At 41.2% G+C, this 27,368-nt stretch overlaps 1 protein-coding gene across 1 annotated transcript in view; it reads left to right on the forward strand.

Moving 5' to 3' along the window:
* The first annotated feature begins 1,261 nt into the window (after positions 1–1,261).
* The window catches only part of RSBN1 (round spermatid basic protein 1), a 40,859-nt gene continuing 14,752 nt past the window's right edge, over positions 1,262–27,368 (forward strand). The window contains exons 1-2 of the mRNA XM_045816704.1: positions 1,262–1,967; positions 13,055–13,728. Of these exons, the coding sequence (XP_045672660.1) occupies positions 1,262–1,967; positions 13,055–13,728 (1,380 nt within the window). The remainder of the gene's footprint in view (positions 1,968–13,054; positions 13,729–27,368) is intronic.

Below are 27,368 nucleotides of genomic sequence, written 5' to 3' on the forward strand. Positions count from 1 at the left end.
TTTGTATGAATATGGATCTGACATTTTAAGAATATCTGATCTTTCAAATCTAATTTTATGTAACAAATAAGTTAGTGGGTAATTATTACAAAGGATTCTCCGAAATGACATGACCTATTTTTAATTTCAAAAAGTCTAACTTTCAGAAGCATGAAATACTTAAACAGCATTCGTTTTCCAGTATTTTTCATTGGGAAGCCAAATTAAGGCGGAAATTGGATGAAATGTTATTACCTGTTTATTGTAGCACACAACAGGTGCTCAGTAAACTTGGTTTCAAAGTAACGTCACTGTCGTGTTCAATTAGGGGAATGCATCTCCAGGCACGAGTGGTATCAAACCACAGCAATTTTATCTGTGTGCTTCATCGTAATCAATCATCTCCAAATATCTTTATAGAGGACCAATATATATTAAAAGAGTCTTAGGTAAAACCTAAAGTGACGATGAAATTGTCAATGAATTTCTGAACGGAAGCGCTTGTGAACGGTGACGATTTGGGGCGTGTTCTCTGGTAGGCACACTTCTCCAATTTATGCAACCTTATACTTACGACTCGACAAACCTTTAAAAAAAATTAGAATACGTTTTCCCATCCAGAATTTTTCCCTAACTGTAGGGATGTGTTCAAAATAATGCTGGACTCCACCTTTCCAGGCACTGGACGGCAAGGTGAGGCGGCGCTCACCAGGCTCCCAGAAGGTTCTTGCACCTGCCTCGCTATCCCTGGAGCTGTAACCATGGCAACGCCCGCGAGAAGGGTCAAAACGTTTCTGAATTGCAGCCCCATTAGATTTTAAAGCAAAACCTCCCTCACTTTACATATTACTAAATCCCCCCTTTTCCTCTCCGCCTTATCACTGGTTCAACGATAAAAGGCCGGGGATTCTTTTACCTCACAAAGGTTAAAAGAGGAATACGAAATTTAAAAGTAACTATGGAGACCACCTACTCCGCGTAAAATGACGGAGGGACACAAGATGATAATGGGAACGCGCCGCCAGACTCCGAAAGCCATTAACATTGTTTGGGCCGTTAAAGCGGTTGGCGGTAACTCTCCGCCCAGCGGCGGTTGCGTCGCAGTCCGAAGCGTGACTCGGCGCACGCTCCCTTTCCGCTCCTCCGCCCCGGGAGCCAGGGAGGCGGCGGGGGTTTGGGGGGAACTACCGCTCCCATGAGGCTCTGCGCGGCCCAGAGTGCTTTACAATAGAGCTCCGGTGGAGAGGCCCGCGGAGAAGCGCTGGGAACGGCCGCTTCCGGCATGTTCAGCTCCGGATCCAGAGCCGCCGAGAAGTGGAGGGCGGCGGAGAGACTTCAATGCCCAGCGGGCCGTGCGCGGGAGGCGCTTGCGCGATACGCGGACGGGGGGGCGGTCGGGCCATTTAAATGTGTGTTTGTGGGTGAAATGGCTGCGCAGGTCGGAGCGGTGCGCGTAGTACGGGCGGTGGCGGCGCAGGAGGAGCCGGACAAAGAGGGGAAGGAGAAGCCCCACGCTGGGGTCTCGCCGCGGGGAGTGAAGCGACAGCGCCGAGTGAGCAGTGGGGGGTCTCAAGAGAAGCGGGGGCGGCCGAGCCAGGACCCCCCTCTCGCTCCCCCTCACCGGCGACGTCGCAGCCGCCAACATCCCGGGCCGCTGCCGCCGACGACTGCAGCCCCAACCATCCCGGGCCCCGTTAAACCTCTGCTCCTGCCACCTCCGCCGCCACCTTCGCTGGCTCCCGCCGGGCCCGCTGTCGCTGCCCCGCTCCCAGCCCCAGGCACCTCGGCCCTCTTCACCTTCTCTCCCCTGACGGTGAGCGCGGCCGGGCCCAAGCATAAGGGCCACAAGGAGCGGCACAAACACCATCACCACCGCGGCTCCGACGGTGACCCCAGCGCCTGCGTTCCGGGCGATCTCAAGCACAAGGACAAGCAGGAAAACGGCGACAGGACTGGAGGGGTGCCTCTGATCAAGGCCCCCAAGAGAGGTGAGAGCAGGCGAACTGCCCCGAGCTTGGGCTTTGGGTCTCACTCAGTACAGATATCCCGCCCCTTGAGCACTGCAGGACGCCAAACCCCTGCCTAGCTCCTGCTGCTCTGCTCCCCTAAGCCCGCTGGGGTGGACTCTGGATTTCAAACCGCTGACACAGTCTGACCTACTTGAGGCTTCTCGCTCCCAGGCCGAGCTGTCAGTTACTAACCCCCTCACCAGGCCCCCCACCCGCTCCTCCTGGAGCCTTTACCAACGTTTGTGTTCAAATTCCGCAGGGTTTTCGCGCGGTGCGGTTCTTGGCGTGGGATTTGTAGGTGGGGTATTACAAACTGCCTTTCTAAAGTAAAGGCTTTTAGCTAAAACCGTTTCCTCTTGTTTTCCTTGATGGTCGCTTTAATATTTACTCTTCTCTGCTCCAAAATCTTCCCCGGTATGGTTTAGGGCTCTAATAAGTTTGGATTCTTAGAGAGGTTTCTCGACTCACTGATTGACTTAGTTTCTGTAAGGGGAGACGTCAAACGCAGTTTGTTTTCATTCTTTTTTATCTGGAGGTAAAAATCATTTTTAACTTTCATATTAGGTCTTAGTTCTCAGGAAACGGATGCGTAAAGTTTTCTCTTTCCTTTGATCCTAGGAAATAGGGCCAACCGGGCCCTGAAAAGTGGGAAGCTTGTGTTAATTAGTAGATAGTGGAGGTGAGAATTCTAGTCGCATTTTATTTTGTCGGCACAACAAATTAGAATTTATTTAATTCCAATAACCTCAGCTAAAGTCAAGACTATTTAACCCAGAAAGTGTAGGACGATCTAACTGTGGATTCTAGGGAAATTAAGGTGGCCAAAATTGGTGTCTTTCTATTTCCAGGTACCTGTAGCATTTGTTTATATTCTCTGTAGAAGAAGGGGGAGGGTGCTGGATGAACTTTTATTATACCATGTGTGTGTATTTTGTGTATGCTTTTATGTAATGTTAGTTGTATCTCCTCAAGAAGATTTTAAGATACTACTGTGTTTCTAATCCTGGCCCAGACATGTTAATGAACCAGCCTTCCAATCCAAACTTTTGTGAGTCTTGGATTCTTTCTCATAGTTGGTCTTAGATTAAGTCTGAGGCTAACCATTTTATTTATTTATTTATTTATTTATTTATTTATTTATTTATTTATTTATTTGGTACTACTTCCAAACGGTGCAGTTTATTGCAAATAATTGCCCGATAGCATTTATTGAATTCGGGTGAGTCTTTCTCCCTCAGGTGGTGCCCACATCCTCGCCTCAGGAGTGGCACTTGTGCCAGGCTGACCGGAGTGCCGGTTTCCGCCGTCAGTGTGCGGTGATCTTGCTCTCTCTTGTTTTCACTTTCGTGTGTGTGTGTGTGTGTGTGTGTGTGTGTGTGTGTGTTTTAACCATTCAGAGCTAGAGGTAATTTTAGAGATCATCCAATTCAAATCTGTGTAGTAAAAGGAAAGTAGGGCCCAAAGTAATACCAAGTACAAATATTTCAAAAAATTTTAAATGGATCATTTGCCTAATGAGGCTTAGACCCCAGATCCCCTGAATCCCAGTTCCAGTTTCGTCCCCCAGCTGTGTGGTGTTGCTTTATCTCTCTGCTCTTGGTTTTCCCCACTCCTGTGCTTCCCCTTTACTTGGGCATCGGGGTGGCAGTAGCCAGTCCCATCAGGAATTTCTGCCCTAGCCCCTGTCTATGGGGGGAGTGGCAGTTTCATGTGCAGTGATTCATAATGTGCTTCTCTGGACACTGCACGGTCCTCATGGTTTTTTTTTTTTCCTTAAACAAATAAAAAAACCCTTTAACCCAGTGCTGTCCACAGAACTTTCTCCAGTGATGGAAGTGTTCTGTATCTGTGCTGTCCAGTATGGTGGCTGTTAGTCGCGTGTGGCCTTTGAAACAAGTCTTGAAGACTTGAAATGTGGCTGGTATGACTGAGGAACTGAATTTTTAATATACTTTAATTCTCATTAATTTATAATTAAATAGTTCCTTTTGGCTAATGGCTACCACGTTGGACAGCATAGCTCAAAGCATCTGTAGTCTGCCAATACTACAAGTGGGTTAAGGTCAGGTCATTTAAATTTTTAAAAAATTGAGGTGTAATTGATGTATCATTATATTAGTTTCAGGTGTACAACGTGGTGATTCAGTATTTGTATGTATTTTGAAATGATCACAATAAGTCTAGTTTAAACATTTTAATTTTTGAATGAGAGACTGCTGGATTATGCTTTCTGGGGGGAAACCGAATACCACAGCCTCCTGGGTACTTAACACATACTGGCATTTTAAAGGTTCTGAGAACCCTACAGAAAAAAACCTGGTTTAACCTTGTGTAATCCAGGCTCTTACACACACTTTGCATACCTTTTATTTTTTTTGCTGAGCATCTTTATACTTACTGCTGTGGTGTGCAGGAGGCAGGCCTGTGGAATCCACGTGAGTTTAAATCTTGGCTCTACCGCTTACTGTGTGACCACCGGCAAACTCCTTTAACTTCTCTCCGCCTCATGTTCCTGTTTGTAGAGTAAGGTTGAGGTGTTTTTTTCATCAGGTGGTTAGGTGCTTTAAATGGGGCAGTACGTGGGAAGCGCTGAAAACAGAGTCTGGCTGATACGAGGCCCTGTTAAGACTGTTACGTTACTTCATCGTGCTTGGTACTTGAGACAGCTCTCAGGTCAGTAAGGAGAGTGGCTAGAGCCTTGTCATTTACGGAGCGCTGTTTTCCCTCCCCTTCAGACTTTAGAAACTACTTTAACTTTTTATTTTGAGGTAATAAAATATTCACAGGAAATTGCAAAAATAGTATAGACAGGGTTTCTTTCCCCCAAGGGTTACATCTTACATAACTGTTGTATAATATCAGCACCAGGAAATTGACGTGGGTGTGTGTGCATATGCCTCTGTGCCATCTCATCACCTGTAGATGAATCGAACTGCAGTCAAGATTCACAACTATTGTGGCTCCATGGAGATCCCCCTAATGCTGTCCATGTATATATAGTCTTAGGCACTCCCTGTGGCTCCTCACCTTCTCTGACCCCTAGCAACCACTAATCTGTTCTCCAGGAACCACGAATTTAGCTCTGTAGTTTCATGATTTTGAGGATGTTATGTAAATGGAATAATACAGTGTGTCATTTTTCTGAGATTCCCCCCCCCCCCCACTAAGCATGATGCTCTTAGTCCATTCAAGTTACTGTATGTATCAGTAGTTCACTCCTTTTCATTACTGAATAGTATTCTGTGGTATGGATATACCACACTTTGACCATTTACTTATTAAAGGGCTAAATAAATTTTAGTTTCTGGTTTAGCTTTTGTGAGTAAAGCTTCTGTGAACATTCCAGTTCAGGTCTTTGTGTGGATGTAATTGCATTCCCAGAGAATGTAATTACTAGGTCATATGGTAAGAGCATGTTTAGGCGTTGATTTTTATTTTTATTTTTAAAGATTTTTATTTATTTTAGAGAGATGGGGAAGGGAGGGAGAAAGAGAGGGAGTGAAACATCAATGTGTGGTTGCCTCTAGCACACCCCATACTGGGAATATGGCCTGCAACCCAGGCATGTGCCCTGACTGGGAATCAAACTGGTAATGCTTTGGTTCACAAGCCTGTGCTCAATCCACAGAGCTACACACCAGAGCTTGATTTTTATTTTTTAAAGACATTGCCAAACTGTTTTCTAGACAATCTGTACCATTTTACAGTCCTACCAGCAACGTGTAGGAGGTGCACTTCCTCCACATCTTTGCCAGCATCTGGTATTGCTGTTTCTATTTTAGCTGCTTTGGTAGATACATAGTGGTATCTCATCATGGACTGAAGTTGCATTTTCCCAATGGCTACTGATATTTAACATCTTTTCATGTCATCATTTGCTGTTCATATATCCTCATCATTAAAATGTCTATGTCTTTTGCTGATTTTCTCTTCTTCCCTTTTTTATTGAATTTATTGGGGCGACACTGGTTAACAAAACTGTGCAGGTTTCAGGTGCACAATTCCACAACACATCATCTGGTCACCACCCCAACTCAGGTCTCCTTCCACCACCACTTATCTGTCCTGTACCCTCCTCCTCCCCCCACTGCCCCCTTTCCTCTGGCTTTTTTGCCCATTTTCTAATTAAAATTTTTGTGTGTTTTTAACTAAGTGAAAGTTGGAGAACTCTGTATATTACAGATAAGGTCCCTTGTCAGATCCGTGGTTTGCAAATATTTTCTCCCACTCTGTTGTTTGTCTTTCCACCCTTCTAACAGGTTCTTTCACAGAGCAAGCTTTAGAGTTCCTTGAAGCTCAATTTATTGGTTTTTGTTCTTTTATGAATATGCTTTTGGTGTCATGTGTGTGGTCTCAAGACCTAGGTCCCAAAGATTTTCTCCTTTTATTTTTTCCTGAAAGTTTTATAATTTTAACTTTTACGTTTGAATCTGAGGTCCATGGGAGTTAATTTTGTATAAGGTGTGAGTTTTAGGTCGGAGTTCCTTTTCGTTTTCTTTTGTTTGCCTATGGATAGCCAATTGCTCCAATACATTTTTGTTGAAAGGAGTATTTTTCCATTGAATTTCTTTTGCACCATTGTCAAAAATCAGTTCCATTGCCTATTTTTGTATGACCTGTGAGCTAAGAATTTTTTTATATTTTAAATGGTTGAAAAGAAAAACCAACCCATGACATGTGAACATCACATGAAATTCCGATTCAGTGCCCAGAGGCAAAAAGTGTTGACGGAATGCTGCAGCACTCATTCAGGTGTGCCGTCTCTGGCAGTTTTTGTGCTGCAGCGGCGGCAGAGCAGAGCATTTGAGACAGGTCAGCGGGCCTGCCAGGCTTACTCTCTGGCTCTGGCTCTCTGTAGAAAAACTCTGGCTCTGGCTCTTTGTAGAAAAAGTTAGCTGACCCCTGAGGCCGCTCCTTTGGCCAAGAGCCATGTTCCTGCGCACCAGTCCTCAATCCAGACGCACGCACAATTTAACCACAGATTGCAGATTCCAGTCATTTGGAGTTGCTCATAAGTAGTTGAAACAAAAGTTTAATCTGTAAATGCTAACATAAATTTGCTTTATCTGCAAAATGGTACATAAAATGATTTTGAAGAGGTAAAGTAACATGCGTAAACTTTTCTAGTTACAAAATGATAGAACTGCATCTAGAAGATAATAACTATTAAGAGATATTAAAACCTTTTTTTATTTCTCCTAAGCACAGGCTTGAGTCTTAAACTGACAGTTACCCATGTCTTTTGAAATCTTAATATTTTTTTCTCCCTACTGCTCATTAAAAGCATAAAACAAACAAACCTCCTCCATTCAAAACCCATCAAAGGAAGTAATGCTTCTCTTTAATTATTCTTGGTTAAATTTATGATTTTAGTAACGTTTTTTAAAAGAGGAACGGGGTGAGTCGACTCCCGCAGCTCTCCTCCCCAGTGTCATTAAATGGCAGGATTGCTTTTATGTATTCCCCATGAGTCAGCCTTCCGTGCTCTCCTTTTTCCGTCTCTGCCCAGCTGCCCAGCTGCCCAGCTGCCCTCGTAGGGATGTCTCTAAGCCAGACTACTAATTGAAATTTTCTGTGATGTCAAAAAGCTGTTGGCAGGAATTTTAGATCCCGAAATACCTTGTTTTGGTGATTGGAGTGGGGGATTACTTTGGGATTATACAGAGACCTGAAATAAACAGATAATCTCATCTATCAGAGCAACAATTTCATGGGCTGATACTTTTCCTTTCCCAGAGAGGCAAAAAAGCCTTTAAGGCCATGAAAATTTTTGTATAACATAATGCCACCTTTGTGATCTTGCAAAATTACCATGCAGTGGGCACTCAGTAAAATATTTGTTGAATAAAGTAATGCTCCCTTCATTAGAGGTTCTTCCAAACTGCCTCAAGTCCATTAATTGTAATTAGATCATTTAGTTGATCCTCCTACGGAGTGCTGCAGAGAGGAGTGTATGGAAAAGGCAGACAGAGAGGGAGTGGAGTGTTTGGAAGAGTTTGCGTTTTGGAGTCAGATAAGAGAGACCTTTGAATCTTGGTTGTCACCTACTGGCTTTTTGAGACCTGATAGAAATAACATACCATGTTTCAAGCTGTTTTCTCCTCTGTAAAAAGGATTTATATATCTGTTTTACTGGCGTGAGGGTTAGAATGAGATAACATACGATTACTAGCAGACAGTTGGTAAATAATAGTTTTCTCCCTTCTTCCAGAGATTTATTTTCCCTTTTATGTGTTTCTCTTATAGTACAATACATTGAACACTAGGTTGGTAATTTCTAGCTCTAGTTTTGATATCTCAGAGTTACTGCCAGTTATTTCAAGGAATATTATCAAATATTATGAAAATGATAATAGAGATGGTGAGGACTTGTGGTCGAACACTGTTACGAGGCCTTATGTTGTTTCAGTCCTCACAGAAGCTCGGAGGTAGAAATGAGCATTAATCATGTTTTGAGATGAGAAAATTGAAGTTTAGAGAGATTTATGAGCTTGCCCAGAGACGTTATTAGCAGTGGAGCTGGGACATTAACCTAGGTCTTTCTAACTATAAGGCACCTGAAAGAGCACACACTCTACTGTCTCTACAATTCAACTGTTTTAGAGTAATGATAGTGGTTATCCATGTACTGAGTATTTGTTATGTTTCAGGACTATTCTAAGTACAGTGTACTTTAATATGCTTTGTTTATTCTGCACACTGATTTTGTGAGAAAGGACTGTTATTCCCCCCCCCCATTTACCAATGAGAAACACAGTACAGAGAAATTAACCTGGAAAAGGTAATATGGCTAGGACAGGGGTTCGAATCCAGCCAGCCACTCTTAGACCCTGTGACAGAGGGGGGCAGAGGGGGCAGTGAAGTGATGCAGTGTTGGAAACATGCAGTGATTTACTCAAATCATGACCTTCAACATGAACAGTTTTTACTGTTTCCTTTTTAGTCAGGTTTTAAATATGGAACTGGAAGAGCTTAATAAAACCAAAAAGAATTTGTGTTCAGAAAACAACTTTAGTTTTTTTCTTTATTATGATTAATAAAATATAAAAGTTGTTACTGTTTTGTTTTTGCTTATGCACCATGATTTTTAGGAATGAAGGTATTACATTTTATTTCAGTTCTAAGCTATAATTCAAGCCTAAGAATGGTGTTATGATTCTTGTTTTGTAATGTGGAAAGCTTATTTATTTATTTTTGCATTCATGGAAACTCTGAATAGTGATGTTAAATAAATTATGCTATTTGATAGTTGATAATAAAGATATTACAACATATGATTTTTTCAATGGATTTTATTTATTTTCAGAGAGAAGGGAAGGGAGGGAGAAAGAGAGGGAGAGATACATCAGTGTGTGGTTGCCTCTCGCCTGCCCCCCCCCCCCGGGGACCTGGCCTGCAACCCAGGCATGTGCCCTGACTGGGAATGGAACTGGTGACTCTTTAGTTCATAGGCCAGCACTCAAAGACAGCCAGTAATTTGCTTCTTAGATGAATGTTTGTGTCTCCCCCTGCAGAATGTCATGCTTCTCTGTATAATTAATCCCACAGTGGGATGTGTGAAAGCTTTCCGTAATCACAGACAGTATAGCTTGGCTCTTTTTCTGTAAGTGAACTCTTGTCAATAAATTTTAGCTTTTTTTAAAAGTTCCATCACAGTCCCCCCCCATTGACATTTTAATTTTTAAGTTTATTTTTCTTTAAGTGTAGTTGGTCTGAATACTTTCTATGTTGGAATGCTAACACCCTCTACCAGAAGGGGATTGTTAATTCTTTAGACAGTGACTTTTTTTAAAAATTGAGTATAATTGACATTTAATAACATTGTGTAAGTTTAAGGTGTACAACATACTGGTTTGAATAATTTGTATTGCAGAGACATTGACTTTTAAATAAAGTTTTTAATTCAAGCAAAGCAACCTCAATATTCTCATTAGGCAGTGATGGCTAACATATAATAAGTTTTAACAACTTTGTATATGTATGCCATTCTTAATTAGTTACCACCATAATAATTCAAAAATAATACTTGTTTATTCAAAGAAATTCATTAGCTAGGGTGATACAGGTTGTCTCAGATTTCTTTGTAAACAAAAGTGAACTTTCTATATCTCAGCCCTAGATAAGAATCAGAATTTGAAGAACAGGGTTAGTGAGTAGATAGATTGAAATTTATTTCATGTTTTAAACTTCTATCATGTTGAAGTAGGAGATCACAATCAATTTAAGGTCTTTTTCATTTCCTTATATGGTGGTTTTCTTCTTTTTTTGAGATGGACCATGTTGGATTAATTGAATGGTTCTTAGGAGTTTTGGAATAAAACCCACAGAGACTTGGCCATGTCAGAAATGTCACCGGTGAGCTGATAGTAATAACAGAAACGTGTTACAATCCAGGCAGCTCCCTGGTGTTAATTTCAGTGGCAGATCTAGGTTACAATTCATCTTCTGCAAATTCACCTTCTGCATACCAAATACCTCCTCTGAAGCTTAAACTAACAGAATCTATTCAGAGATACTTTCTTTTTCTTTTCCTATGAAATTGCTAAAACATTTTAGCAGAGGGTAATTAGATGATTTTTTTAAAAAAATTGGATTAACCTTTATGTTTAATGGCATTAACATTTAGTTATTTGACAGAATTGCCTAAATTATTGATTTGATATATGAGGAAAGTATTTAGATTAATTTTATTTAGTAAGAAATTGATTGTGACTAAGTGTTGTAATGAATTCTCAAAGATTTAGTTGTATATAGAAAAAAGGTTGCTTTTTCTCTCGCCAATTTAAATGATCTGATGACATGTATATTTTGGTCTGTGATCTCAGTTTAATTCCAAGTGAAGTTTGCAAGTGGTTTTCTTTTTGTTTAAAAGCAAGCATTAAACAGAATGAAAACATTTGGTATCTGTACACTTTAAAGTCTTTGATTTGTGCTTTTAAATCTTTTATTTAGAAGGGCTTTATAACCTGTAATATCTGGTGATCAGAATGATTTTGCATAGAACACTGCAACTATCATATATTTATGTATTATATACCAAGAAAATTTTTTACTGTAAAATTTATTGAACTTGTTCTTCCCAGGTGTAGTAATAGGATTAGTTGGGATTAAGACAGGATTAGTACCTGTTTTAGCCCTGAATTAATTGAATTGTGTCAGAAATACTATTGTTCGGTGGGTAAATTCTATGTAATTAATACCACATCATGCTTGAAGGTTGGTCAGGAGTATACCTGATATTTAATCCTAAAGAAATCTTGCTAGGTATATTTCCCAACTGGGAAATAAAAGATGCACTCTATTTTGGGTTTGTTAAACTATGATAACCCCTTAAAATTAAAAAATAATTTTTTAAAAGATTGTGTTTATTAATTTTGAGAGAGAGGGGAAGGGAGGGAGAAAGAGAGGGAGAGAAACAACAATGTGTGGTTGCCTCTCTCACGCCCCCTGATTGGGGACCTGGCCTGCAACCCAGGCATGTGCCCTGACTAGTAATCGAACCGGTGACCCTTTGGTTCTCAGGCCAACACTCAGTCAATCCTCTGAGCCACACCAGCCAAAGCTAAAAATAAAATTTTTGACTGTAAAAGTAAAAATGTTTTTGTAGAAAATTAGAAACTACAGATAAAAAAAAAAGCTAGACATTTATAATCTTACTAGTCTAGGTTACTGCCATAATACTTTGATATATATTTTCCAGATAATTGTGTTGTATATATACAAAATATATATAGGTAAGTTAGACTTTTTCCTCTCTTTAGGTACTTTGCTTCTCCCTGGAATAATTTTCTCTCAAAAAGATGCTTGTTTTGTCTTATTATTTAGGACTCAGTGTAAATGTAAGCTCCCAAAGAGAGCTTCCCCAGCATCTAGTAACCTACTGATAACTTTCTCTTTCTTGTACAACCAGACTGTAAAGTCCAAGAACTAGGGATCATGTCTGTCTTAGTTAATACGTATTCCTGGTGCCCAGAAGTGTCCTCGGTACATAGTAGGTACTAAATAAAAGTTTGAATGAATGTTCAATATTATAAAAATAGGGTAAGATTATATATATGTGTTAGATACCCTGGAAAGAAAGGTAAGATACCTATATCTGTCTATACACATATGTATATCTGACTTGAGATTGCTTACAGTCTAGAGGAAAGGTGGAATTGTAATAAATAGTACCTCTGAATGTAGTTAAGTGCTGTGATGGAAAGTAACAGTAATAAGGAAGCACACAGTAGGAATAGCAATCCAAATTGGGTGAAGAGTTACTAAGAGAAGGCTTTCTGCAGGAGTAACAATGTAAGCATTTTGTAATGCTGTAATTTATCAGTTCTTATCATCTGTGATATACTTTATTAGTGGTTGAGTAGTAGTTTATTGTATGTAAGTACCAGAGTTTAATTACTATCCTATTATTAGACATTTAGGGAATTCCCTAAATAACTGTCATGGCTATTTTTATGTATCTTCAGGTATTTCCTTAGGTAATTTTTACTTAGTGGAATTTTGAGGTCTGACAATGACAAATATTTTCAAGTCTTTTGGTACATACTTATGTTAGAGGGTACCAAATTGCCCTTCATGAAAGTTGTACCATTTTATACTTGCAGCAACAGTACATGAGAATGCCAGTTTGTTTTTTGGCCAATTTGGTAGGAAAAATGGTGTCTTACAGCTCAATTTCCTTTTGTTTGATTCACCTGTGTATATCATAATACCATGTAGACTGACAGCAAGATATGATGAGCTTCAGTGTAGATTTTACCGTGGTTACTGAACAGATGTACCGTTCTGTATGTAATATGTGAAATCAGTTATTCCTGTATTGCCTTACGTTTTTTGATTGCAGGTCATACTAAGTTATATCTGACCTTTGCCTTATCTATAGCATAGTCTCCAGGTCAGAATATTATTGTACTTTGAGATTTTTTTTCTCATTCACTTTATAAACATGTAATGGGAAGTGCATAGGAACTGGGAATAGACGTTTTAGTTTGAGATCAAGTACCTTAAGAAGCTTGTATGTTGACACTGGACCTAGCAACTAACTTCTTTTTAATTATTGTGGCCAGAAACACCAGATGAAAATGGTAAAACCCAGAGAGCCGATGATTTTGTCTTGAAGAAAATAAAGAAGAAAAAGAAAAAGAAACACCGAGAAGATATGCGAGGAAGACGCCTTAAAATGTACAATAAGGAAGTACAAACTGTCTGTGCTGGCCTGACGCGCATCAGCAAGGAAACCCTCGCCCAAGGGCAAGTGAATAGCACTTCGGGAGTCAGTAAGGAGTCCTTCAGGTATCTGAAAGATGAACAGCTGTGCCGGTTAAATCTGGGCATGCAAGAATATCGGGTACCCCAGGGAGTGCAAACACCTTTTATGACTCACCAGGAGCATTCTATTCGCAGAAATTTCTTAAAAACAGGTACTAAGTTTAGCAACTTTATTCACGAGGAACACCAGTCCAATGGTGGTGCGCTCGTCCTTCATGCTTACATGGATGAACTCTCATTTTTGTCTCCAATGGAGATGGAGAGATTTTCTGAGGAGTTCCTTGCTTTGACATTCAGTGAAAATGAGAAAAATGCTGCTTACTATGCTTTAGCAATAGTGCATGGAGCGGCTGCTTATCTCCCGGACTTCTTGGACTATTTTGCTTTTAATTTCCCCAACACTCCAGTGAAAATGGAAATTCTGGGCAAGAAAGATATCGAAACAACCACCATTTCAAATTTTCACACTCAGGTAAGGCGAAGTCATTGTTAAAATTATTTAGTAAGTCCAGTTGCAGTATCTCAACAGTACTAACCTCATTCTGTTGCATAGCACATACCAGCATACTTTCGATAACAGTTCATTCTGGTAAATGTGGTTCAAATTGTTTATTTCTCTCACTGAAAAACCTTGATTGCTGAATTGAGATGTAGCTTATTATTTGCTTGGTCTAAGAAATGCTCTGTATGTGTTACACATGATCGCAGGTCTTTATGGAAAACCAGCGTGAAAATGAATCCATTCTTTCACGGGTCTGGTAACGTTGGTATGGAAGGTGTGATTTAGATCTGGTAGCCTCAAGTAACTTCAGTAAACTTGACCTTTTGTGTCCTGATAAAACACAGGAGGGCAATGGCCTATTTATTTGCCAGGTTTTTGCTGTACCCCCCCCCCGCCCTCCCCCCAGTAACTTGTTGGCAGTCTATCCCAGAAACATACCTCCTTTGTGTGACTTGGAAGTGTCTCTAGGAAGACCGCCATAGCCGCTGCTCCTTCGCCTGCGCACTGTTGTAGGCGAAGACGTTTTCCGAAGCCTTGCTTGGGAGGCTAGGCTTAAGTCAGCAGGGAAACCTCTCCTTCCTAGCCAGTGGTCTTTAACCGGACATTTTTTTTTCAGGGAAGTTATTTTAGGGCATAAAATGAAGTTAATAATATGTCCTAGTTTTTTTTTTCTTGCTTGTTTTTGTCATAAGAATTATGAACATGAATGGCCAGCTGTAAGTTTGTGTTATCAATATAAATTTTACACAAATTCAGTGGAAAATGTTGCACTCTTTAGAGACTTATGATTACATAACTTGTTTTTGTCAGGTTATGCAATACTTTGCTGCCATTCTTTTCCTTAAGATTTTTTTTTAAAGTCAATAGACTGTTGCATCATAAGACTCTCAGCTGTCTATGTTACAGTGGTTTCAAGCCACTTTGATTTGAAACCTCCTCTAACTTAAATCTTTTTAGTAATTCTTACCATTCTTGCCTCCAGTGAGGGGAGTATCCAGTTTAGATTTATGAGCTTCAGAATTTCTCTAATTGAAGTTCTCTCTGCAGTAGAGAGAGCAGGAGCAGCCAATCTGGAGAGGTCGCAAGATGGGGCTGCCCAAGACGTTGGAACACGATGTGCAATAAAGGGCTTCGTCTTGGATTTTGGCCTTGTTACCACAACCAGGTACCGAAGTGCTGACTTTTGTAGTAGATTTTGTTTTTCTCTTTTTCCTTTTTTTTTTTAAAGGAGTTTTGCCCCTTGAAGGTTAAGGAATCCTATTTTTATCAATATTGCAGAAGGAACTGAAAATAGTTCTAATGTAGTCCATAGTCCCCGTAAGTCCCCCTTTAACAAGGAAGGATATTGCTGAGAGCAGAGTTAACATGCTCTGTCACTTTTTTGGTTCAGAAAGATGCAGCACATCTTCTCTTCCGGTTGACTGCTAGACCAGCAGGCATATCTGAGGAGTAAGCCAGAAACTTGGGGGGGAAAGTGTTGGCTTTGTGAAAGTGACTTTTAACTTTAATATTAGTCTGTAGTGGATCGAGATATTTAGATATCTCTTCTTGGCCTTTCAGCTAAGATCAAGTGAAGATATTTAGAGCCAATATCTCCAAATAATTCCCTGCTGATTTTTGTCCTCCAGTTAATTTTTTTAAATGGAGCTGAAATTTCACTGACTGTACCAACAACTTACCTTGAGATTTACTTTGATACTTATAAAATAACCACTTTTTAAGATCATATCAGATTAGTTTTAAATTAGATATCATTAAACACTTTAACCAAATGAGAATATTGAAGACTGTTGAATAAGTCTCATGCTGTAGTGATCTTTGCACTCAATTTCATTTCTGAATTTTGAGTCACTGGGGAGAAGTGTGAGGTGGGTGTGGAAGAGGAGGTCAGTGTAGCCCATGAATCTTTGGCAGATGCTGGGATGGAAGCTAACACAGTAGTTTGCATTTATTTAGTACTTCGTGGTGTGTAAAAATGCTTTCACATTCATATCTGAACATTTTAAACATAACCCATGTGGTAGGTAAACAGTTTTATCTCTGTTTTCCATCAAAGAAACTGAGGCTTGGAGATGTTCATTGTTATCCAGGCCCCTGTAGCCTTAAAGTTCTGTTAAGTCAAAAATAAATGGAAGTAAATTTTTTATTACCTTAGAGACACAATTATTGGAAGTTATAATTTAATTATGTAACCATAATAATTATTCATGAGTGTATTTCAAGATCGTTCAGCAAACACTTACTGAAAACCTACCACGTGCTGCACACTCTGTTCTTGCAAGGACTAACTGATGCGCCAGGTCTTGTGGAGGAGACGAGTGGACCAGCGGTTACATCGCAGTGTGACAAGCAGTAGCATCGAGTACGCACAGGGAGGACAGCTGTGAGTGGGGGCATGGTGTGTGGTGTCACCTAACTCAGGTTCAAGGTCATTCGAAAAGGCATTTCAAAGCATGTAATGCTTGAGTAGAGTCTGGGAAGATTAGTACTTAGCTTAATACGGGCATTGAAAGAATAGCCTGTGCAAACACACAGACGTTCCAGAATGTGGCATTTCGGGAAGCCGCAGATAGCTTGATACGGCAAGGATACGTGCCCACTTAAGGGGTGGTGAGGGTTGAGACCAGAGAAATAGACAAAATTAAGATTTTGAAGAGCTTTATATACTGGGCTAAAAAAGGAAAAATTAGTACTTTTTCTTAAAGGTTATGGGGAATTGTTGGTGAATTTTAATAGGGCCATGTTATCAAGTTATATTTGCAAAGATTACACAGTAGCGTGGAGGATGGGCCGGAGGAGGAAAATGAGATTTGAAGCAAGAAGACTGGTTAGGTTACTATGGTAACCAGACAGAAATGATTCCTGTCCAAACTGATATTGATGCTGGAGAGGAAGGAATGAAATTTGAGAAATAACTAGAAGACGGGATTATTCACACTTGGTGAGGGAGAAGGGTAGAGGTGATTTGGACTGTAGGCTGGCTGTGGTGCTGATCACAAAGTCAGTTCAGGGGTGCTGCAAAAGCTGGTTTTGGGGTGGAAGGTTGCTGAGTTGTGTTTGAGATATTTTGTGTTGGGGGTGTCTGTGAAGACTGTGGTTAGCCATGTCCGTTAGGCAGTTAAATATATGGATCTAAGATGGGGAGCCATGGCTTGGCTGGAGATGCAGAAGTTGAGTCCATTAGCACATAGGTGATCCTGGCTAGAGCATTAGAATGGAAAAGAGAGAAAGCAGAGCATGGAATCCTGTGATGCACCCACGTGTCAGTGTGAGGAACAAGGGAAGAGATCAAAGAGAAAGGTAGAGGGAAGTTTCGGATACAAGTTTTCTAACTTTTATGAAAGATGGAGTGATTAAGTATTATATCCATATGAGGGATCGAGTAAGATAAGGATGGGTAAAATGCTACGTTGCTCAATTGCGAATTGAATTGGAAACATCATCAAGAGCAGTGCTTTGCAAACGTGGCCATCTTAGTATTGTCAAGTATGTTTTGTGTTTTGGAAGCTTGCTACTTAAGTGTGCTCTATGTATGAATTGGGCATCAACCCGGAGCTTGCTAGAAATGCATACTCTCAGACCCCTAATGAGATCTTCTCAATCATAGTCTGCATTTTAACAAGATCCCCAGGTAATTCATCTGCACATTAGAAACTCTACTTTAGAACTCATCTCTGTTAGCTGGGGGAAGTAAGATGTAATTTGTTTTGTGCAAGAAAACTTCTAGCTTCTATCATTTTTATATTTTTTAACTATTGTAGTTGCAAAGCTAGGATGCACATGTAGGTGGTTTTTCCCTTTGAGTATTCTATAAAACTTAAATATTCCAACACCAAAGGAGGTAAGTTCCTACTAAACTTGAATGGAAGCCCCAGGGTGATACTCAATTTGATGACTTCACTCTCAGCAGTTGATGCAAAGATAACTTTGTAAAGGTTGAGTTTTTACTCTCAAGGACTACTGTATGTTGTTTTTATAATTCTGTAGGATTATTCAGGTCTAATTAGTTTTAAATAGTCATTGGCCAAATAGCAATTTTGACCAAACCATTTAAGTGTTTGTGGACTCTTTTGGTCATTTAATAGGGAAAAATTAATGTTCACTTGGAAATGTATTTTTCCCTAAAACACACAAGTATATATGTAGTTTTAGGAATAAATATAATTTGATTTTTTTTTTGCTTGGGTATTATATTATGCAATTGTTGGTGCTAGAAAACTTTTTTTTCAGTCCTCACAGGAGGGCATGCTTATTGACTTTAGAGAGAAAGGAAGGGAGGGAAACATCCATGTGGGAAACACATCACTGCCATCAGTTGCCTCTTGTGTATGTCCCAGCCTGGGGCAAACCTCCAACCTAGGTATGTGCCGTGATGGGGAATCAAACCTACGACCCTTCTCAGTTCACAGGACGACGCTACAACCAACTGAGCCACACTGGCCAGGGCAAACACTTTTTTAATGGGTTTAAACTTGGAAGTGTTCTACAATAAGTGTGCAATATTTGGCTCCTCTCCTTATAAAAATCTTATGGCAGCTGATAAACTGATTAAAAATTAAAATATTCTTCTAGTCATCTTATGGACTAACAGGATTTTAGAGTAGGGGGGACCATTTCCTGGTCTTTGTCTCATAGAGGAGGAAGGTCACATTTTGGCTCTGACCTTTTCCAAGATTAAAGAGTGGCAGTTCTTCAAAGAGGAATTGTTTTTTCCTGTCTTTGAATGGTGTTGAATCCTGTAGATGAGGTTTTAGCAGATTTTAACATGCATGTAAAATGCCGATTTTGACTTTGTATGTCTCTGTTGGACCTTTATAGTTCGTATTTCCAACAAGCTCCCAGATGCTGCTGGTGTTGCTAATCCACAAACCAGCAAGGCTGTAGGTCTTACATTGTGTACATGAACTGCAGACAAGCCACAGAAAACACTAAAGATACAGTGAAGTTAAATGGGGAGTGGTTTTTACTATCACTGTCTGAGATGGCTTTCACCTTAGAGCGGCTGAGCCTGTTGAAAGGTACGTGTGGAGAAAAGGTGTGCACACGTGTGTGCTGGGAGCGAGGGGAGGAGGTTCAAGAGCCTGTCTCCTGTAGTAGGGCTTTTTCTCTTCACCTGGCAAGTATGCGTATTTTAAGTTCTGCCTTTTAAAAAAAGTTTCTGTGTGTGTACACACACACACACACACACACACACACACAGTATTGAAGTCTTTTTACCAAGGATCATACCTCTTTAACTTTATCAAGAAGTTCTTACAAATGTTACTTTTATTATTACAACATGGTGATGCCTCCTGAGGCATGTCCCAGAGAAAATCCACACGTGTTATTTCTTCATTTATTGTGTATGGTGGCAAGGCCTAACATGGGCTTATTCGGTGCTTACCATGTTTGATTAATATTGTTAACATTTTGTAGTGAATTGGTAGCACTAGCAGAACTAGTAGGGTGCTTTGTAGTTTGGTGATAACTAAGAGAAACTCTTAAGGAACTATATACATCAATGTGTTATATAAAAGAAAAAGTACTTTAAGACACTGGTTTTATAAAATAAAACACCATAAAATGGTAGCTTTGGTTCTTTTCTTTCTGTCATTCTAACTACAGCGTATAATCTCCCTTTTGACTCAAACTGCTTTTCAACTGTACGTTTTCAACCACAAATGCCTTTCTATTATTCATAGGTCACAGGATTAGGTAAAGACTGCTGGGTAGCTTTTTCCTTTCAGCTTTTTAAACAGTCAGCTTAAATAGGTTTCTCCTTGAAATGTGAGTTCTGTGAGATAATTATCCGCCCCCCGCCCCGGGTTTTCTGTATAGTGTATTTGTAGCTGAGTGCTAAGTTTTGTTTTTAATAATTTTTAAAAAAATCCTCACCCAAGGACATGTGCCCTTACAGGAAATCGAACCTGCGGCGTTTCGGTGTACAGGACGGTGCTCCTACCCAGGTGCCCGGCCAGGGCGGTAATTCTTTGTTTAGCGCCCTTTTAGGTTCACAACTGAGCAGAAGGCGGCGAGCTTTCTCAAATACCCCTCCCCCCACCTGTGCTTAGCCTTCCCCCGTGTCCGCGTCCTCCTCCCCCAGTGGTGCGTTCCCTGCGACACATCACGTCACCCGAAGTCCAGGGTTTGCATTAGCATTCACTCTCGGTGTTGCACGTTCTGTGGGGTTGGACTTACATGCATCCGTCATGGCAGCAGACAGAGTGTTTGCACTGCCCCGAAAATCCTCTGTGTTCTGCCTCTCGGTCCCTTTCTTCCCTCCCCAGCCCCTGCCAAACCCTGATCTTTTACTGCCTCCACAGCTGCACCTTTCCCAGAATGTCACACAGCAGGGATCGCGGACAGGGTGGGCAAAAGTAGGTTTACAGTTGTGAGTGTGCCACAGTTTATTCTTGTATTCTTATTTATTAATTATTGTATCATTTTCCATACAAACAATTATAAACCTACTTTGGCCCCACCCTGTAGTATGTAGCCTTTTTAGATTGGCTTATTTCATAATATACACTTTAAGGTTCCTCCGTATCTTTTCATGGCTTAATAGCTCTTTTCTTTTTAGCACCGAATAGTGCTCCAGTGTACAGATGCAGCACAGCTGGCCCATTTACTTACTGAAGGACATCGTTAGTTGCTTTCAGGTTTTGGCAATTATGAATAAAGCTGCTATCTTCTAAGTTTCTGACCAGCTTATTGACAGTTGTATGTTTTGGGAGCACAGTTGATCTTACTGAACTCTCAGCAGTTGATGCAAGATAATTTTTAAAGTTGAATTTCTAGTCTAAAGGGCTGTGTACAATTATTGACAGAGAGCAACGTGTATAGTACTCAAATATAATTGTTTAAACTTCATAAGTATCATAAATATATTACATTTTTTGAACGCATGCAAAGCTAGGTGGTATTTTCTTGGAGGCATTTTCCCCCGTGATGTCACAGCCCTCCTCTCCCCGTTCCTCCTCCAGATCTTACTGACGGTGGACCCTTCCCTGGAGGGCATCCATGTCTGCTGTCTCCGTGGCAGTGTCGCTCTTTCTGCCCTTCGGCCTCTGCTTGCCTTCCCCCAGTTCTCCCGACACTCGTTTCGTCCTTCATGTGCCCCCAGGACACACTCTTTGGGAGGCAGCAGAACTCAGTTCGTTCTTTGCTTTTGAGTGCTAGTTCCAGGCCAGAGTTTCTCAAACTTGCCAGATTCTAAGAATAATCTGGGGTTGTTAGTTTCAAACACATAATAGAATCTTAGGTTCCTCTCATGGAAATTCTGATTCAGTAGGTCTGGAGTGAAGCCTGAGATAAATAACTCAAGTAATTCAATTCCTGTGATCAGGCATGTTTAAGAAACACCATTTAAAAGTGTATACCATCTACTACTATTGTATCTGATTCCTTTATTTGACCTGTAGATACCATTTTCTTAGAATTTCGTAGAATTGTAAATCCACTGCTTTTGGAGATAATCCTGTCTAAACTGTACATAGTGCAAATGTTTTTAAACATCAGTTTTGCATTATTTTTTGGGAGCCCGTCTCTGTAAGGTTTCATAAGGCTTCCAGTGGGCCCTCAACACTGTCTGGGAAGTTGAATTCTTTTCTTTGGTCAACTTGCTTTCCCGCCCTTCAAGGTGACTGTTCAGACTTTGTAGACATCTTTTCTGCATTCTCTCCTGTTACAGTAAAGAAGGCACTCACCTCCTCTGGAAAAGCTAATCCTCTGTCTGTGTTCTGGATTTCATCCCTTGCCTTGTTTAGGGTTTTTTTTTTTAATTGTTACAAAATACACATAACACCACTTACTGTTGAACTGTTTTAAGTCTCTAACTCACTGGCATGCAGCACATTCACAGTGTTTGCTGTACAACTGTCACCGGTGCCCATTTCTAGAACATTTCGTTTTCCCAAACAGAAACTCCGTACCCATTAGCTTAAGGTCTTCACCCTCCCCCTCTAATCCCTCCTTTACGTATAAAGTGCAAATTATATTCAGTGAATTCCTGCTTTATATTTTTCCTTATTTTAAATAAAAGAATAAGCTTTTTCTTTCTCCCCAGAAGTAAATTCTTATTCTGACTGTGGTTTGTCATTTCAGTGTATCTTCTAATATTTTGCTGTGCATGTGTGAACAGAGAAATAATCTATGTATGTATTTTGTGTGATTTGATACTTCTATGTATCCGTTGCATGTATCATTTTGCAGATTGTTTTGGTTCAACATGGCTTTTGAGAATTAGGTTGATACATGTAACTCTAGTTGGTTCATTCATTTTAACCACTGTATTTGGTATTTTGTTGCGTGACTATGTCACCGTTTATTTATTCTCCTGTTAGACATTTAGGTTGTTTACTGTTTGTAACATCATGTTGTAGTGAGACTGTATGTAGAGGTCTCTCCTGGGTTACATGTCCTGTGCATATCCCTTATATCCTGGGGTTTCTGTTTGCCTTTTCTCCTGTTCTGGGACTCCATGACTGTTCTGTTGCCCATTTTCAGTGACTCAGATGAGACCTCTTTTGTCTGAAGGTCTTTCTGTAGTTACACTTGATTGGTACTTTAGGGAGGTGTGGAATCCTAGGTTGAAGATCGTTTTTCTCCAGATACGGAAAGGCGGCATTCCAGTGTCTGTCTCCAAGCTCCTTGTGTTGCTCCGGGAAGCCCAGTGTTGTCGTGAGTTCTGACGCTTTTTTTGGTGCTTTGTTTCGTTCCCTCTGGGAGCTTGCAGAGTCTCTGCTGCACAATTTTGAAACTGAGGTTAATATGCCTTGAGATGTGTCTTCTCTGGTTTTTAAATTTATTATAAAACATTTCATACACACAAAGTGGAATAAAGAATAATGGCAAATAGCTACCTGTGTTCTTGGTGCTTGGTCCAAGAAATAAAACATCAGTGCAGTTGAAGGCCACACGAATTCCCATGATTTTCTTAAATCTCATTGGTGTGGGCCTTTTTATATTCATTCTGATGGGCAGTAAACCTTTTCAATATAGAAATGCATATCCTTCTGTTACAGAACAGACCTGGGGGCAGGGGGTGAATGATATACTATCACCAAATGGACCCACCCTTGTGCTCCGGAGGTCCCCCGCCCCGTACTAGGTTCGCCTTACCTGACACCAGGGAAGGACGTCACTCAGTGCCAGAGATTGGTGAAAAGGAAAGGAATTATTTATTTGAAGAGTTATACAAACTTAAAGAGTAATGACTTAATGTATTCATTGAGATCCCAAAGTCCTTTAGAACACCCACAAACACACAGTCCTTCCTTACCCCTCTGCCCAGTTCGGGGTACCGAATCTCAGAAAAAGAAATAGAAGTCCGTGGTTCTCCTCTGCACAAGCCACGTGGTCCCAAAAAGATGCTGCGTGGTTGCCACACCTGGGTTTAAATGCCAGCGCCAATCTTCCTCTGCTGCACCATTTCCAACTCCTCCCACAATTGGCCACAGCTGCTAGCATTCCCGTATTTTTCCAGCTTTTCTGCGCTGCCTTAGTAAGTCTGGGCAGGTGTGGCCCCGTGGTGTGGAGCCAGTTATCTCCAAGCTCTGACACAGGCTCTGTAACCAGGGGGAGTTGCCTCCCAGTTGCATATGGGTTGAAGTCACTCCCATCCCCTTGGCTCAAAGCATAGCCACAGCTATTTAACATCCATGAAACCAGGTGAATGTTATAGATACATTAAACGACTGTTCTAGAGGTTATCTGCAAAACCGTTGCTATGCAAAACAACTCTCGATGGCCCTGCTCCATGCGTCCCATCCCCCAGCTCAGACTTGTTGGGGTGAGGACAGCCTATATGTATTTTTTTAACATTTCCTGGACACCAAGTTCTGGACCCCATTACAGATACCTGTTTGGGGTCCCTCTCTTGGCTGCACACTGTTACACTTCCACTTGGGTACATTTTCTTGTATTACTTCTTACCTCACTTTTCACTGTTATTTTTTTCTGAGGATTTGTTAGTTGGATATTAGGCCATTGTGATTGAATTTTTCTTTTATTTTTCTTTGTCTTTTTGTTGTACTTTCTGGGGAGATTTAACTGTCTTCCCCCCCCCCAATTGATTTATTTTAGCTGTAATGTTTTGAATTTAAGAGCTTTTTCTTTGTGTTATTTTAAAAGTAACATCTTGTTATTGTTTCATGGATGCAATATCTTTATATCTCTGATATCGATTGTACTTATTTTGAAATTTTCTTTTATTCCCTGAGTTGTCTGTTTCATCAGATTTCTCTTTGTTGGTTTTAACTTTCTATCTGTGTTGGAGGTTTTCTTAAGCGGTCTGGTGATCTGTTCGTGTTTAAGCCTCAGAGCTGGTTAGAGACCCTGGGCTGCGGCCGGCTGACCACATCACTGTGAGGGGAGCTCCAGATGTCTGATGTCGACATCAGAGATCTTTTCTGGGGGCGTTGAATTCTGCAGTCAAGAATCCACCACATTTTTTCAATGTGGGAAATGGAGTGGGTTATACCCCTGTCTGCTAGAATTCTTGGAACTTACTATGGAAGTAGGTAGGTGATTGTACTGTGAAGTAGATAAAATTTTACCTAATTTCCTGATCTCAGTGTGATGGCTGTCTTCTGGGCTTGTGCTGGTTAGCGTTGTTCCTGTAGTCTCTTTGGTTCTCTTTCCCCGAAGAAAGTGTAGGGATGGGGAGGTGGGAGGGAAGTGGAGGGTTTATCTGACCTCTGCAGACTGTACACTCGTCTCCTTGTTTTTAGTTACATTCTTTGTTCCGCTCTTGGGTTATGGGATATTTGGCCTTAACGTGGTCCCATAGCACTGAAGGGCTTTTGGGTGTCTGCCCTCCAGGAACTCAGTGCTCAAAGTTTTTGGTCTGCTAATGCCCTTATATGCTTTTTACCTTCCAAAAATGTTTTGACATTTTATAGCTGTCATTTTTACATCTCTTCTTTTTGAACTTCTGTGATTTATAGCTTTTCTATTTACTCTCCCTTGAGTGGGGTTTTGATAAGGAATAGAAATAAGTCACGTGTGTTTCCCCCATTTAACTATCAGTCCTTGTCACCTTTAGCAAATTCTTCCTATTAGCATTAAAACACAAAAGAAGACTGAAGTGGAGAGATATATACTGGGTTGTTGGATTAAGAAGAATCAACATCAAACTGATGATTTTCCTCTAAATTATAAATTGAACACAATCCCATTAAAAATACCAGTGGTGGTTTTTTTTTTTTCCCCTGGGACAACCAAGATGGTTTTGGAGTTCATATGAAAAAACAAGCGGGCAAAACAGTCAGGAAAGCTTTGAAAAAGAAAAGCAGTCACACACCAGTACATCCTAGAGATGCAGCCATTCAATAAGCACACACCAGTTTGTGCGTGCCGCTCAGTGAGACGGGGCGGGGGGGTGCTCTGGAGACAGAGCCAAGTAGATGTGGACATTTGATATATAAAAATGGTAGTGTCTCAGATCACTGGTGGCAGAGAGAACATAGTGGTTTGGACATCAGGGTACCTGTGTAGAGTGGTACCCAGTGATACCAAGTTGGGTCAGAGATTGAAATGGAGAAAGTGGAGACATAAACGTAATGGAAGAAAAGTGGAAGAATTCTCATAACTTTGCAGTGGGTAGGGTCTTTTATAATTATGACCGAAACAAAACAAAGTAAAAATCACTGGAAACAAAATCAAGACAAATTATGAAAAATTATTGACAAGTCATAAGTCATATCTGACGGAAGATTAAACTTTCCTAGACTGTAGAGCTCTAGAAATATGTAAGAGATACTCACAACCCAGCATGAAAAGAAGCATTGTGCATGTGGACAGGGCACAGAAAAAGAAATACAAATGGCCCTTGAATCCCCTACCTGAAGAGATATCCACCTTCATTCCTAAGAAAGGGAAGTTGAAACTAGTAAGATGCCAGTTTTTACTTACCAAATTAGTAAAGATCCAGAAGTTTCTGTGAATGAAGCTGTGGGGCAATATATACTTTAAAAAGTTTTTTTTAATTTTTCATTTTGTTCAACCACTGTTTACATTCGGTATTATTTTGTGTTAGTTTCAGGTGTAGCGTATAGTGGTTAGACAGTACACACTTGACAGAGTGTTCCCCCGATATTTCCGGTACCCACCTGGCACCATTCATAGTAATTACATTATTGGCCACATTCCCTGTACTGCACTTCACGTCCCCGTGACTGTCTGGTAGCTGTCAGCCGGCACTGCGCAGTCCCTTCTCCTTCCCCACCCAGCCCCCAGCTCCCCTCCTTTCTGGCAGCCGCCAGTCTGTTCTCCGTGTCTGCGGGTCTGTTTCTGTCTTGTTTGCTTAACACACTGTTTCTTACGTTGCCCGTGGGGATGAACACTATTGTACAGCCTGTTGAGGGTTGCTCGGCGTTTTCATCTCAGAAATTCTCCCCGGATCCTTCATCCCCCTCTAATGACCAGCTTCCTCCTCTTGCCTGGCGAACTTCTGCAAAGGCCTGCTGCCCCCTGTGTGTCCGCCCGTTTCCTTGCCTCTCCTCAGCCCACACGCTGGTCTGGTCTCTGCCCGGCGAGTTCCGTCACCAGGGGGCGTTCCGTCTCCCCCCGGGGGTGGGGGCTCAGCAGCACTCTGACCAAGCTCCTCTGGAAGGATTTTCTTACTTTGCATTTGTGACGACGCCGTGTTCTCTTCTTCACCTCTCTGACCACTGGGCAACTCCTTTCCATTCTTTTTTGTCAGCTTTTCTTCCCCTTTTGTGATTTTCTAAATTGGAGCTTCCCAAGACCCCTCTTTTTTGAACTCTATATTTTCTCCCGTCAGGTCTCTTTTAAGACTGACGTTTCAATGAACTAGGATTTACATCCTCAGTCTACACCGCTTCTGATTTCAGCCGCGGCTCCCTTCCTGACATACCCACTCAGTGTTCCAAGGGCACTCTGTGTTCCTGTTGCTTCTATAACTGGCTACCATAAACATAGTGCCTTGAAACAGCACAGGTCTAGTCTCTTGCTGTTCTGTAAGCTCTGAAGGAGGATGGTGTGTTTTTGTTTTGCCTTTTTTAGCTTCTCATGGGCAGCTCTTCCTGGTTTGACTCCCATCCCCGCTTCCATCCTCACATTGCCTTCTCCTCCCCAGTCAGATCTCCCTCCACCCGCGTCTTACAGGGCCTCCTGTGCTTGCATCGAGGGCCCACCTGGGTGATCTGGGGTCCTCTCCCATCCCCCAAAGCCTGAATGTAGTCACAGCTGCAAAGTACTTTTGCCATATGAGGTAACATGCACAGGCTCCAGAGATGAGTACCTGTGTATCTTGGGGAGCCATTACTCAGCCTACCACACCTTCAGGTTCGTCCTGTCTAAAGCTGAAGATGCCACCTCCCCCCAGATCGGTCCCCCTCCAGTGCAAAGGCTGGCTTCTCACCTGGCGCAGAGCTGGGAGCCCGCAGACGTCCTTGACGTCCCTTTCTCTTTTCCGTCACGTCTGGTCTTTCTCTGAGTCCGGGCTGTTCTATCTCCTGGGTATTTCTTAATCTTTATTTTCCTTTATTTTTTAATTGGATCACCGCTATTAGCTTAGTCTGTTGTTTTTTACTTAGAATATTACAGAAGCCTTCTAATTGGTCTCCTCTCCTTCAGTGCCCCTCTGAGAAAATCAAACAAAAACC

This window comes from Phyllostomus hastatus, unplaced genomic scaffold (assembly GCF_019186645.2).
Source record: "Phyllostomus hastatus isolate PE091 unplaced genomic scaffold, TTU_PhHast_1.1 phas_scaffold_216, whole genome shotgun sequence".
NCBI lineage: Eukaryota > Metazoa > Chordata > Mammalia > Chiroptera > Phyllostomidae > Phyllostomus > Phyllostomus hastatus.